At 27.1% G+C, this 16,033-nt stretch overlaps 1 protein-coding gene across 1 annotated transcript; it reads left to right on the plus strand.

Moving 5' to 3' along the window:
* The first annotated feature begins 3,334 nt into the window (after positions 1 to 3,334).
* On the plus strand, positions 3,335 to 9,036 carry LOC100164495 (dynamin-1-like protein). Its single transcript, XM_016800621.2, has 3 exons — positions 3,335 to 3,516; positions 5,066 to 6,481; positions 8,199 to 9,036. The coding sequence occupies exons 2-3, from the start codon at positions 5,093 to 5,095 to the stop codon at positions 8,808 to 8,810; spliced, it is 2,001 nt and encodes a 666-aa protein (XP_016656110.1). The 5' UTR covers positions 3,335 to 3,516; positions 5,066 to 5,092; the 3' UTR covers positions 8,811 to 9,036.
* The last annotated feature ends 6,997 nt before the right edge of the window (positions 9,037 to 16,033 follow it).

Raw genomic sequence — 16,033 nt, forward strand, 5'->3', positions numbered from 1 at the left:
CAAATTAGTTCAATGTTTGGTTCATTTGCCAAATAACTCTATAGTAGGAGAAATCCTCCATCAATAACATATTTTCCGTTAGTTATATTAATATTTTCTAAAGATATTGGTTGTAAGATATCATACAATGCTGATTTTTTGGTTTTTCTTAGACCTTGCTCATCAAATAATGCTAACGGGAAGGGTGCAAGCTCAAATTGAAGGTATGATAAAAGTTCATCATCATTTTTTTTTAAGATTGCAATTCGTTGAAACAGTAGTAACGGGTTAATTTTAATTATTTCCTCATTAATCTTAACACCAGAAGTTATTGAAGCTAGAGTTGTAACTTTACTTGACCTCTTCAGTTTTATATCATGGAAGTTATTACCCACCATTGAGTTTACTAGATCAAGACCAACTTCATATGCTTTGTGACAATTAACATTATCGTTACCAGAAATTCCGCTAGCGATTGACATAACACAGTTGGTATTTTGAAAAGGATAATTAAACGAAAACCATTGAGAAATTTTTTCAACATCACTGTCATCTCTAGATATTCTAGAATCCCGTAGCTCAACATGCTGTTCGCTTACATTGGAAGTAAGATTTACAAACTGTTCAATATTGGTACAAATATTATTTAAAACAGGCATACCCAAAATCCATTTAGTCTTAACACTATCCGTCATACCTCTACCATGAGTAAGACCATCAACCGTTTTCATCGTCCTCATAAGAGTTTGTTCGATTGTCATGTCAGTCCATAAACCAGACCAAGTTTTATCTGTGCGGCGGATAGTAAAGTAACCTTTAGTTACAAATTATTAAATTAAAAAAAATTTAACACAGAAAGAGAGAGAAATGTATTAATAGTTTTTTAACTATCAATTTTTATACAAATATATCTTGCCAAATATTTGTTTAAATGCAAAAATATAAGAGAACTTTTTTTTTGTAAATTGTCTAATAAATAACTTTTATTTGAAACTTTTTTTGATATTTGTAATATTTTTTGAGATATTCAAAAAAGCTCATATTTTTAAACTTGCGTGAGCTTATAAAAAAAAAAGCTCCAGTCCGATTAATGGGGACTTTTAGTATGTTATAGGGCATATTTTATTAAAACTTTTAAAAAAAAAAAATCTTGGTTGGGATTTTTTTCCGCCATTTTTTCTTCTTTGCCTGGCCTAGTATGGTAGTTACATATTAATATTTACTTGCTTAAGTTTAAAGAAATAAACATAAGATATTAATACCTTTTGTTATATAGTTGCACATTTAATTAGTAGTTATGATAAATTAGATACCTAGGGTGTTAAAAATAAATAGATTAATAAATTTTAAAATAAATTCTTTTTATTAGGTATTAGGTACAACTCGCGGCGCAGTTTGGGAACAGCTGGCTTATACAATATACGTACAACTTAATTTTTGTTAGTCCTTTACTAAGTCCTCATGAACATTTAATGTACCTATGAATGAGTTGATGAATAATTGTCGTTTTTAAAAATCTCTCATTTCTTGAAGTAGTATATTCTCTAACCAGCGAACTTTATATTTCTTGGTTATACATCTTTAAATCAAACTTTCAATACAATATTATTATAATTATTAATCTCTATGATTCTGATTGTTTGATGACAAAAGATTCCCCTATGAATGTTACTAGTTATTACTATTATTAATTTATATCTTTATTAAATGCTAAGTTAAAAATAAAGTAGGTACTGTAAGATTTCGTCGGGCTTGATTTAGTTTAACAAAAAGTAGATTTTCAATTAATATTAATCATTTCTCTATAGTAAACAAAATATATTAAGAGGTGTCTACCTATGCATTTGTTGTCTCCATCTTACACATGTACGACATAGCAACATTTTTATTCAATAGTTTCAAAAGTGTGCGCTGTAATTTTGATATTAGAGTGAATTGGCCTATTATACAATTTTAAGATAAGAACATTATCCGTGCTTGTCGCTTGAGCATCGACTTTTAATTTTCAAACGAGATATAAGCATTTTTAATTTTTGATATTTCATATAGGTACCTCTATCTTGCTTGAAAATGAAAATATCAAAAAATCACTGACGCTTAAGTACAGATTATAATCTTACCTAAAAGTTTATAATAAGTTGATCCACTCTATAATATCAAAATAACAGCACACTATTGAAACTAGTGAACGGATATTTGCTATGTAGAATATGTAGGTATATGAGGGAGACAACAAATGCATGAGTAGTGTCCTCTTAAAAGGACATTACACTGACACTTTTAATATATTTTATATTTTATAAAATATAATATTGTAGGTATTATAAATACATCAATAGTAGGTAGGTACCCCAGAATAATAATTTTAATTTTAACAAAATATTACCCTCAAGCAAAGTTATTGACTTCTTAAACACGCATACAAATATGTTTTCAGTCTTTCACATGTACTTAGTATGCTAAGCAGTATAGATTGTATATTTATTAAAAAAATAAAAAATAAAATAACTATAACAAAATACCTGACTAAAAATGTTATTCTTTGTTTAGATAAATAACTCATTTCGTTATTTTTTTGTTGTTTTTTTTAACTATTTATAAGAAACCTTGTTTTAAATGTAGTGATAATATTAAAAATAGTACTATTAGTACCTACATAGGTACTAGGTATTACGAAAACAAAGTCCATAATAAACAGCGTTCTCTCCCAATAGAACCTAATAGTTATAATATTCAATTTCATTACGATTTTAGATATTCCGACAATTATTGATATATTATAAATTCGTTAACTAAAATAATTAAAATTTATTTTATTCTACTAAATATTTCATTTTTTTTATATTACACACGACATTATCGACTTTTTTTTGCCACCTTTAAATATTTGGCCGCCCCTGCCGCCTGGAGCAACTACTCATTTTGCCAGTCCCCCCCCTTGCTGCGCCACTGACCATGTACATAGATTACATGTGACATACTAATAGTTAAGATTTAAGCTTTTGATTGATAGCATCAACTAAAACTGAATTTCAGAAAATTGTATGATTTATTCATAATTAATACTATTTATTAAATGTATATCAAAATGTAATAACAATATTTAATATTAGATGTTATGAATATAATACATAGTTAGAATTACAATAAAAAAAAAAAAATAACTAAGATATTTAATATATACTATAATATTTTGAATTTATGTTTTTTATTTTTTTAAATAATCTTAACAACACTATAAGTACCTACTTAGTTGTATTATTATGAATTATGTTTTCAATTTTTCTTGAGTTTGGGTAGGTACCTGTAATGCACGTGCACTTGTGCACATATAATATACACGAGCTGCCACTTGTACTTGTACAGTTGCAGTGTTTCAGGCCAATGCGACTGTGACTTGTGAGCCACTATTCACCAACACTATTCTTTCGGTCAATTTATCACCGGTCGCATCTTTAAAAACTATTGTCCGTTTTATTTTGTGAACTACCTATTCGTCCGTCAAAAGTCGCAGCAGATCCGACCATATTTTTCTATGTAAGTATTACAGTGTTTTTTTTTATTAAATTTATTTATACAATTATATAGGTACTCTAAAGTACAACTAAGAACAAATTACAAAATAATATTCCTACGTGGGTCGTCCGACCGATCGGGGTACACAGTATACACACACAATACAGCAAATTAATAATTTTTATATAACACACGACCGGTCCGGATACGGATCCGGTCTTATAATATCTATGGCGACGATCGGTCATACTCGACCGATAAGGCCGATCACCAGAAATCCCGCGATTTTATAAATTGATAAATATAAATAATATAAATTTTTAAATATTATGTCATTGAATTCAAATTTAATACCAATAACACCATCCAATACAGTGACCCACTTGTAAAATATTATACATCTGAGTGACATCCACTTACCAGTTTCAAATGGGTTTTTAGGAACACCAACATGTTTAATGCGTAATTTTTAGCAGTTGTATACTGTTTTTTTTTTTTAATGTAAAGAAGAAAATTGTATAATTGTAATTTCAAAAGTTTTACTATATTCAAGAGTATTCATAATTATTAAAAATAACATAAATATGTCACCTATGAATAGTATGAACAAAATAATCACAAAATCTAAAAACTCTAGAAATAGGAAAACTTAAAAGAAATCTTGTACTGTTGTACCTTAGAACATTTTATCAAGTATAGTATAGAAATAATTTGCACGTTATCATGAATTTTACGTATTTTGTCTAAATTTGAACTTTAACTGCCTATAAAAAAATTGTGACTGGATTTTTAATATTTTAAATTTTCGATTTTTTACCCAATAAATAAAATTGTATTGATATGTAAAGAATAAAAAACTAAAAAAATTGGAAATTGAATATGTCCGTAAACAGCTCAAAATAAGTCAAAATATTTTGAAAATGTTATGGTGTATAGAAAATGCTAATATAAAAATTCAGTCAAAATGTCATGTACCTACTCATGTATACGGTCTACGGTCTACGGTCATTTGTTTTACATTTACATAAAAACCAAAATTGAATTTGCGTACGAATTCCCGTTTTACTTAATTTTTCTTTTGTTTTTCACTCTGCTTTTAAAAACTACTGTTGAAGAAAATTTAAACACTTTTATTGTCCTAAAAGATGATCATAGCCACCAAAAAAAACACACATCATTGCAAGCATAATAATTTCATCCCTCTGCTCAGAATTTAATACACATCATTGTAAAATCAAATGAATACATTCATCGGTCCACCCAGAATCTAAAAAGAATAGTAGGTCTATAATATTATAGTGATATAAAAATATGAACATTGTAATACCTCAAATTACTAAAAACTTTCTTTATTATGTCAATAATAAAATATTTATATTTTTAGTTATACAACTCTCACAAGCTTCTTACACAATCTAAGATATTCTAGGTTTCTAATTAAAAATGTATTACTTGTTAAGTATATTCTATAGTAATTTTATTTGTTAGTGATAAAAAACATCTGAAATTAAACGAATATATCTAAATATATTATATTATATTACAAAGATTTTAAATTTAAATATTTTAGTTTCCAGGGTTTCTGATCGTTTAAGCTATGGAGTCGTTGATTCAAACAATTAATAAACTGCAAGATGTGTTTGCTGTGGTCAATGATAATCCAATTGATTTACCTCAGATTGTCGTTGTTGGGTCCCAAAGCTCTGGTAAGAGTTCAGTTCTTGAGAGTTTGGTGGGCAAATCTTTTTTGCCACGAGGAACAGGCATTGTAACTCGTGCTCCTTTAATTCTACAAATGATTAAGTATACCAAAGAAGATATGGAATCCATGTTAAAAATAACAAATAGTACAAATATTAAAGAATGGGCTTGTTTTTCACATAAAGAAAACATTGTGTTTCATGATTTTGATGAAGTAAGAAAAGAAATAGAGGTACAAACCGACATTTTGGCTGGTGAAAATAAGGGAATTACCGACACGCCAATAGTGTTAAAAGTTTATACCCCCTTGTACACTCTAACGTTTGTTGATTTGCCTGGAATCACTAAATTACCCGTTGGTAATCAACCAACAGACATTGAAGAACAAATCCTACAACTGATATTAAAATATGTTCGACAGCCAAACGCTATAATCTTAGCCGTGGTCACTGCTAATACAGATCCTGCGACCTCAGAAAGTCTGAAAATAGCTAAACAATGGGATCCTGAAGGTGCAAGGACAATTGCCGTGGTTACCAAGTTGGATATTATTGATAAAGGTACCAAGAGCGATAAAGTTGATCTTCTTTGTGGTAAAGTAATTCCAGTAAAACTTGGTATTATTGGTGTGGTTAATAGGTCTCAAAAAGATCTAATCGAGAATAAGACATTAGAGGAGACCCTAAAAAATGAAACAGAGTTTTTTAGAACTAATTATCCAGATATTTGTAAAAAGCATGGAAACAAAGTATTGGCTGATACACTACAACATATATTAATTAAACATATTAAAAAAACCATTCCAATCTTGCGCAAAAACTTACAAGATACCAAAACAAGACTTGAAAGTGAATTAAAAACATTGGAAATAGCTGACTGCGAAAAAACATTTGTACTAGAATTATTAAATGACATTAACAAATCATACTGTGAAACCGTAACCGGAGATAGAAAAGATACATCAGATCAAATGCTAATAGGTGGTGCAAAAATTGTAAATATTATACAAGATAACTTTTATAAAAAATTCATGGAGGTGGATCCGTTGGATAATTTGAGTGATAAACAAATAGAAAATTACTTATTAAATACTTCTGGTATTAAAAAAAGTTCACTAGTGAATCACAAGGCATTGGAAATTATGGTAAGCAAACAATTGGAAAATCTCATTGAGCCAGCTTTATCATTTGTGGACGTTGTGCGTGAAGAAATGTTTAACATTCTTGATTCAATTGATCAAAAATTGTTGGATGACCTTGAAAGATTTCCAAAACTAAAAAATGATGTAAATATGACTTTATTATAGTTAAATAGGAAATATTTGTATGAGTGAGGAATTATTTTAATATTTTTATAGTTCTATTATGGAGAAATAACATCAAAAAGATTATTTCTTTAAATACTTCGATGGTGTTTTGTAAAAAGGGCGTATACCACAAAAATATATGGTATCAACATTTTCAGAAAAAACTAATTTACTAAATTATCCGTAAAAAAAGGTGGTTAAAAATATTGATGTTTATATTCTATACAAGTCATCCAAGACATCCAAACAAAATAATTATATAGGTATATACTAAACATGTTAAAAGGGCATTTACCACACAATTAATAATTATAAGAGGTAATGATAGAAGGGCGTTCAAGAATCTAAATTATAAAACGGTGCATAGCGCATACCACGACTAGGTACTATAATTTTGAATGATAATAGTATAATTCACATAATATGTTTAAGCCATGAAGACTCAAATAATTTTGTGTTTAGGCACTACGTTTATGCATTTTGATGATAAGCTTTATTAAATTATCAACATGCCTACTATGAAGCAAAGACCTATAACCACAGAACAATAACTATACTCTATTCAGATTAAGAACATACCATGGCGACCATGGTTAAAACCGGTTTTTCCACATAAATCTGGTATGATCTTATTCCGAATAATATACTATAGTTTATAGGTCTATTGTCTATGATATGAAGGTATATCCGAGATCAACCGATTTCAACATTATCATTTTTAAAAAACTCTATTTAGTTTCTTTTGAGCAATTTGAATTATGTGGTAACGTCGCTTTTTACAAAGCACCATCGATTTGGTCTCCTAATCAAACACTACTGTAGCATTTGATAGATACCCGAGTAAAAATAGCTTATATAAAATAAGTGATCAAATCTATGAATTATTTATATTAATTAAAATATAAAAAATTATACAAACAATATCCATTTGTTGCTCCAATAATCTTTTTTAAATCATATTTTAAATAAGATAATTCTTACAATATGTAAATAATTTTTATTTATCAACAATAAGTGTATGAGCGGATTGTACACTGTACATGTTAGCATGAATTAAGTGATAAAAAGGGTGTCCACGAAGATTTATCCCATAAAGACTACAGATGATCTCTAGTCTTCATGATTTATCCATTAAGATATCTCATGAGATAATATATTTATCATAAATCTGATTTTTTTTTATAAGACTCACAGACAGGGACTACATATATTTTATTTTTTAATTTCATTACATCTTTTGGTGAAAAAGTATAAAAATGTAATTTTTTATTTTTTATTTTTGAAACAATTAAATACAGCCAATTTATAAGGTTTAATTTTCAGAAAATGTTGACGTTTCAACATTTTATTTTCATTAAACTCGTAATTTTTTTAATTTATAAGTAAACTACAAAAAAACAGTTTTCATCCGGGCAGTGAGTCTTTAAGTGGCATCTTGTATATGTTGATAAATTGGTAGATCCAAAGAGAAGTGCATACATATCAATATAATAATATATTAAGTAAAATCCGGTATTAATTATTTTTCTAGACTAGGTTACCTATTAATAATATTTTTATTTCTATGATAAGTTTTATAGATAGCACTTAATAAATTTAATTTTATAACTGCATTCAATATTTCAAATCAATAAAAATAATACAAAATACATTTTATTTGGCTTTATTAAAATAGTTACTGTACTTTTGATTTCAGGTAAGAAGCACCCTAGACGACTTATTGGAGATTAAATTAAAGAATATTAAAAAATCTATAAAATCTTACATTAAAACACATCAGAAAATCTTAAATACAACTAACCCCAATTACCTTTTAGAATTGATTAATTCATCAACCGAGTGCCATTCATCTTTTATCCAAAATAAAGGACAATATTATAGTAATATTTTTTCAAATAAATCAACTTCCAATGTCTATTCTGAATTCGAAAATATAGAAAAAGAAATTGTACATAACATGTACACAAATATATTATCTAGTATGGGTGGTTTAAATGATTATAAAAATGAAATTAATGTACAAGTAAAATTACACAAACAATTTACACGTTGCTACTTTGAATTCACCAGGAATACTTTAAGAGATTTTGTGCCAAACCGTATTAACCATAAATTGGTTAACTTTGTTCTGAAAAAATTTGACAAAAAATTAAAGGCAGATGTGTTTATGCCATTTACCAACAATCCGTCTTCTGGTAGAATGCTCGTTGAAAAAGTAGGTGTTGCAGAAGAAAGACAACGTAAAGAGCAATTGTTAAATGCTGTTAATAAAGCTTTTAAAAGTTTGAATGAAATTCAAAGGCAATGAGTTTCATTTTTCAAAATAAATTTTATTTTAATATTTCATAAGATAAGTAAAAAATGTGTTAAATGAAAGGTCTTAATTCGTATTATATTAAACTAATGGCTTAATATAAATATTATATATTAATTATTAAATCACCTATCAAGTACTGCAACCTTCTTAATAAAGGTATTATTAGGTATACTTTTTTTCAAATTGTATGATAAAAGTAAAATTATGCATACCAGTAAGATTATAATATTTATGAGTTCAAAATGCTTTTATTTTATATTCTTCTAATTGATTTATTTTATTTATTTTTAGTGCATTAAAAAAAAAAAAAAAAAATGTTTTACTAAATTATGCATTCTATTATCATTTATGATGTTAATTTTATTGTATTTATATTGAATTTTGGAAAATGAAAATATTAAAAAAAAATCATGAATATATATTACTTTGAAGAATTGTACTCGTATAACGTTTACATATGAAAAACAATTGAACACAATTTTAATAAAAATAAATATCATGTATTATTTATATTATTTTACTAGCTGATCCCGTGCACTTCGTTACCCGTTAAATGTACAAACTGTGTATGACTCAAATGCGTTAGTTGTTCAATGCGTCGTTTAACATTCGGTGTATTATGTTCTAGATTTATCTTAACTTTTCTGTTGCACGGAATTAAAATTCTGATTCGCAGCAGTAAATTATCAGGTAAGCAATCTACCTGCGGTAGATCGCGGACCTCATGCTGTTTGTACGTAAGTGTATGATTTAACTCTAAAATATCAAAGGTATACCAAGTTTGTCGTTTTTACTTAATTCCACCTACGATGGATTAATATAATCAATTAATACAAAAACCTAACCAAACCGTACTAAAATCTGATGAGTAAAAAAAAACAATTTAACCCTTTTTAAACGTGAAAAAAAAATCTGTGTAAGTTAGACCTCTTATAAGTAAAATCAAGGTGAAGTAAAATTGAGTAAAATCAAAAAAAAATTTGTCGTAAAATATAACTTTTAATGCCATAGACGCGCGTGCCACGGAAACAAATAATAAAAAATAACCACATAGAGTGTATGTTGTTACGTGTCAACCATACACTACTGTGTGCACAGATATGTATAATAAATATATGTTTATTATACATATCTGTGACTGTGTGATTAATATTATGCATATAAATCCGGAATTACTTATAGCACAGCATACAAACTTAGATAATAGCTGATTCTCAGACATATATATTGATAAAAATAAAAATACTAATCAACAAACATGCCAGATTAACCAATAGTAACCAATATATAATATACTATTATTATTTTTTTTTTTATATACATAACCAATAGCAACCATTTATAAGCAAATATTTCTACCGTAAATTATCAAAATCCCTGTTTGAGCACTTCTATTATTTTTTTCTGGACAACCCTTATCACTTAGGGGTATGGAAAATAGATGTTAGCCTATTCTCATATCTACTGAATATGCATAAAAAATTTCATAAAAATCGGTCAAGTCGTTTCGGAGGAGTATCGAGACTAACACTATGACACGAGAATTTTATATATATTATATAAATTAATGTTTGTGTGTGGATTAAACCTCTGGGAAGAAGACAGACTAATTTAGGAATGGTTAAATTTGGTTTTTTTTTATTCATCTGATATTAGTAATTATGTTAGGTTAGGATTTTGTATTAATTGATTATATTAATACACCATAGGTGGAATACGAGAAACTTGGTAGAACTTTGATACTTTAGAGTTAAATCATACACCTACGTGCAAACAGTACTCGTCCACGATCTACCGTAGGTAAATTGCCTACCTAATAATATACTGCTACGAATCAGAATTTTTATTCCGAGAAACGGAAAAGTTAAGATACATTTTGAACATCATACACCGAATATTAAATAACGAATTGAAAAAAGTTTGAGTCAAATAGAGTTGGTAAATTTAACGGGCAACGAAGTGCACGGGATCAACTAGTATTTTATAAAATTATTTATTAGATTAACTTTATACAATATGTAGACTAAATTAAAACGTACAAATATATCGTAAAAATGATAAATATTAAATAAGTTCTTTATAAATTACATTTGCAGGATAGAGACATGGTTTGAACGAAATTATTTGAACTAAATATTTCAAAATGCCCTAGCTCAATTGAAGGATTCTTAAATTTGTTTTTTCAGGCCATTAATTGTTTATCTTTTTGACCTATCTTTCTACATTGTAACAGATTGTAAATTTTATTATAAAAAATAAATTTAATAATTAATAGTTTCAGCGATATTATAAGCACTACCCCCCACTATCGAACCATACTTAAAAATAGATCGTGCTAGAACTAAATATTATATTATTCGTAGCTCGTAGGGTAGGTAAGTATTCTTAACAAACGTATGGCGAAAATATTCTAATAATTCTATAATAGTTATAATTTTCAGGAAGGTAAACCGTGCTTAATAATATTATATTGTATTTATTTTAGCCGAGTTATCGTTAAAAAATAATTTATTAGGCACCACTCAGGCTCGCTGTTCTGAATTTATTAATCCTGTCGGCTGTCAGAGATGAAAACATATTAATATATAATGAGCAATAAAAATATACATATATATTACAGTATTGCATATATATATTTTTTTTTTATTTTACTTACAAGACCACGACTACAAAGGTCATTGGCTGCAGACATAATATACATATATTATATGTCCGTTCATTGAATAAATTATTGTCATAAACAAATGTTACTGAATGTCACACTATAAAATTTTGGAAATATTTTGACTCTTTTTGAGCTGTTTACGGTCATTGTCAGTTTTCAATTTTTTTAGTATTTTTTTCTATAAACATCATTATAACTTTATCCATTGGGTTAAAAAGCATGAAAAATTAATTCAAGGATTTAGGTGTATAATGCTTTTACAAACTGAAAATGATATCATAAATATAGTTATAATCAGTTAGTGAACATTGGTACTTAGTAGGTAGGTACCTATACAAAGTGTAACAGAAAGACTTGACGAAAAAAAAATGGTATGCTACTTAAACGTATGACAAAAATTTTTAAAATTATATGATTAGTAAATAAATTAAGAAATATACTCATGTCAGCAAATTCTCAAAAAAAATATTTATATTTTAAAAAATTCTAAAAAATAAACTACTTGACTAGATATTATATTACATACTGGTATATTATAATAGTGCATACCGTTAGCTGAAATCATGCAAATGTCAACGATGTTATTCTATGTACATATTCTATAATTATAAGTGTGTTAAACAGTTTACGTATGTTCGTTATATAACTGCAAAAAACAAACAAACGTCAAAAATTACAATATGATCGTATAAATATATAGTTTAAAAATAGGTACAGTGGCGAAACTACAGATGTGATAGGGGGTGCTGTATGTCATTCAAATTTCAAATATTTATAGCGTTTATTCTTTAAAGCGTCTAAACATAAAACAATTAACCAAATAATTCAATAATTAACCTTTCCATTTGGAGACCACTATACTTGAATAAATATTGAACATATTCGCTGCAATCGATAGCCAATTATGTTTAACACTTTGAATTTTAATATCATAAAATACTATAGTAAGATGTGTTAACATTTTTTCTCTAATAATTGGTTGGTATGATTGTAATATAAGGACTGAATTTTTATGGAAAAACATTTTCTTTACAATTCACCAAGAATTAATTTGATTCGAAATGTTGATGTCTTGTAGTGAGTAGATTCTATGATAAAATAACAAATTTTTGCATATTTTCTCATAATTATGTAAAAATGACTATTAATTGCGTATTTCTATATAATTGCAAACATAAAAGTTGCATTTTTTATGGATAGTTGATGATTTATTTTTATTTTTATCTCTAATTCAAAAAATATTAATTTTTTTAAAATTTAATTTCCTGTTCTGATCATCGACGAGGCAAGGCAGCACACTCGCCGGTTCTGAAATATACATATATCTATGCTACGTGACAATCGAACAAATTTCTAATTTGAAAATATACAATCACATTTTGTATATTCATACTGGTACTCAATACAAAATAATAAGTATTACATTTTCCATATTCCATTAATTTTTCATTTCATTTCAGTTTGTATTAATTTGTGAGCAGAAGTATACTGACGATTCAATCGAATTTTTTATTAACATCTACGATATACCTATCTAATATGTTTTGTAATTTTATTTAGATATTTAGTATTTTTTTGCATGTTTTCGTATTCTAGGGTAAAAATGACTATCAATTGCATATTTCCATATAATTGCAAACATAAAATTTGCATTTTTTATGAATAGTTGATGATTTTTTTTTTTTTTTTAGCTTATTTTATTACTTTACTTTGTTCCATATTCTATTAATTTTTCATTTATTTATATAAACAGTAGTTTGTATTAATTTTTAAGCAGAAGTATACTGACAATTTCAATCGTATTTTTTATTAACATATACCCACTAAATATATTTTCTAATTGTATTTGGATATTTAGTTTTTTTTGAATTTTTGAATTTTTAGTGCATAATAAAGTGCATATTTAACAATAGTTGTTGTAGAACAACAAATCGTGAATGATTGTATAATCTTAATATTTGTAATATAGATTACTGGGGGGTGTGGGGGGCAGAGCCTCCCTTGATTACGTGAGCAATAAATTCATAATATTCTATAGTACCTCCAAGATTTGAACTCTAGTTGCGTCACTGAGTAGGTACTTGACAATAAATCAACATATTCATAATATTATAGCCATATTATATTTACAGTTTTATGTAAAATGTTTAATAGTCACGTATTTAATACATACTCAAGGATTAGAATGTGATGTTTTACATTCTCGGAGTGTCGAGTAGCATGTTCGTGTTTGTTGTTTAAGGATATTCAACTGTAAAAAACTTGTGTTATAAGTGACGCCAAAGGCACAGGGTTCTGGTGCCATTGCAGGTTCGTAAATTTTACGACTTTATACTACTTAAAATGATTGTTACAATATTGGAAAAAAATGTAACGCAATATCTATTGCTTAGATAATTAAAAACCAAATATCGACAGCGAGCAGCTAGGCTTACTCCAATCCCTAAATCTCCATCCCCTATAGTGGCTAGTTGTCATCTCTTATTGAAACTTTAAATCATTATTATAAAAAATTAACAAATAATAGACACTTATACAAAATACAATATTTATTATTTGTTACATTTTCGAAAACAAATTTATGTATTTTCATAGTTGTGCGCATACCTTAAATATATGCCACCTATAGATACCTATAATATAGTTGATTTAATTGGAAATCAATTTAATCATTTTGACAAAATGGTTTTTTTTAATAACAGTAGGTACCTAATATGATGTGCAAAGTGCTAACTCATGAATCAAAACCCGCAACTCTAAAATTTGAGAAAAACACCTGACATTGAGCAAAAACTATAAAAAAAAAATGTCCTATAATATGAATAAAATGACGTTAAAAACTATACAATGCATTTATAGCTAAAATGGCTAAAAAATAAAAAAAAATTAAAATTAAATTATGTATACTACATTCTGAATCAGGGGAGCATGAAACGAATTTTTTAGTTAAGATATAGCATTAAATAGGATCAAAGTGGGGAAAAATGCAAATTAAAGCCGTCAACATAATATTATCTCTATACTGATTAGCTCGCGGCTTGTACCTACCTAATAAAATGCATTTATAGCTAAAAATGGCTAAAAACGAAACAAAAAAAAATCAAAATTAAATTAAGATAATATAGCATTAAATAGGATCAAAGGGGAAATCATGCTGCAAAAGTCGTCATTGCATCCAATCTCTACGGCGGTGCACACTAATTGTGTACCAAGCCAGGTAAACGAATCTTTTTGAACGAATTGCGTCCTGGACGCATTTCTTGTTACATTTCATTTCCACTTAACATTTTCGTTTGAACTGTCTGCTATTCAACCAGACGAACACAAAACTACAGAGTTTGCTAATTATTTAGTGGATACATACACACATGAAAATTCAATATTTCCTCCGGAGTTATGTTCAGAAAATGTTTAAGTTCATAAAGAACCACCAACGCTTACGAATCTTTTCATTTTAAATCTAACAAATTTTTTTATTTTCTTCATCCAAACATATACACATTTTTAGAAGTTTTAAAAATGTGCAAACTTATACTACAATATTTATAAGAAGTAGTCTAGAAAAATTAGGACCACCTAGAAAACCAATAAGAGAAAGAATACTATTTATAGAAATAAATTAAATAAATTAAATAATAATGAAATCACGATTAAAGATTTTGTCAACATATTAGCGAATAAATATAAATACAGAAAAAATTCAAATAATATGTATTTATGACTTATTATTTTATACTACCTATGGTATTATATTTTTACAATAAAAATTTTTAAAAATTTCTAAATTTGACGATCTCTATTATGATATTATGTTTTCACAGTTTCAATTTTTTTATAACCTGACATTTTTATTATTTCAATATAACTTTAGGAACCACTCTATTGTAGATAAAAAGGTAACATGAATGTAACATGAATTGCGTCCCGGACGCAATTCGTTCAAAAATGTTCGTTTCCTTGTTTTGGTATGCAATTTGTGTGCGCACCTCTACGGATTAATAGCTCGCGGCATGTAGGCAGGTAAGTAACCTAACTTATAATAATATATAATTATATTGATCGCAGTGGCTTTCTAGTTTCTAGGGCCCAAAAAAAATTATTTATTTTATTTTATCATAATCTATTTATTTTAAAACATTTCATTTAAATCTGTATTAATATACATATATATAATAAATATTAATATGTAATTTATTACAAATCATAATCGCAGGTATAAGCGGATATTATCTAGATTTCGTTCTTAAAATTAAGATTTTAAATTACGTTACATTGGTTATCTTTGAACTATTTCTCATAGGAAATACATTAATTATAAGCTAACATGTTTAATTCATGGTTAATATTCTCCATAGGTCCCACGTGACCACGATCATGTTTATCAATCATTTTTCTGTTGTAATAAATAAAATCGTACCTTCTGTTTAATACAAAAAATATAAAACAAAATTTTACTGTATAAAAAAAATTATTTTACTATTGGATAATTTGAGATAATATAACAATTGTATTATATAAACTATAGTAATAATTTGAATACAGTAATAAA

The sequence above is a fragment of the Acyrthosiphon pisum genome, chromosome A2, assembly GCF_005508785.2.
Source record: "Acyrthosiphon pisum isolate AL4f chromosome A2, pea_aphid_22Mar2018_4r6ur, whole genome shotgun sequence".
Taxonomy (NCBI): domain Eukaryota; kingdom Metazoa; phylum Arthropoda; class Insecta; order Hemiptera; family Aphididae; genus Acyrthosiphon; species Acyrthosiphon pisum.

Excerpts from the sequence above, each read along its gene's own strand:
- LOC100164495 (XM_016800621.2), top strand. The coding sequence starts at position 5,093 with ATGGAGTCGTTGATTCAAACAATTAATAAACTGCAAGATGTGTTTGCT. Across the intron at positions 6,482-8,198 it reads TTCCAAAACTAAAAAATGAT|GTAAGAAGCACCCTAGACGA; the intron begins GTAAATATGACT and ends TTTTGATTTCAG.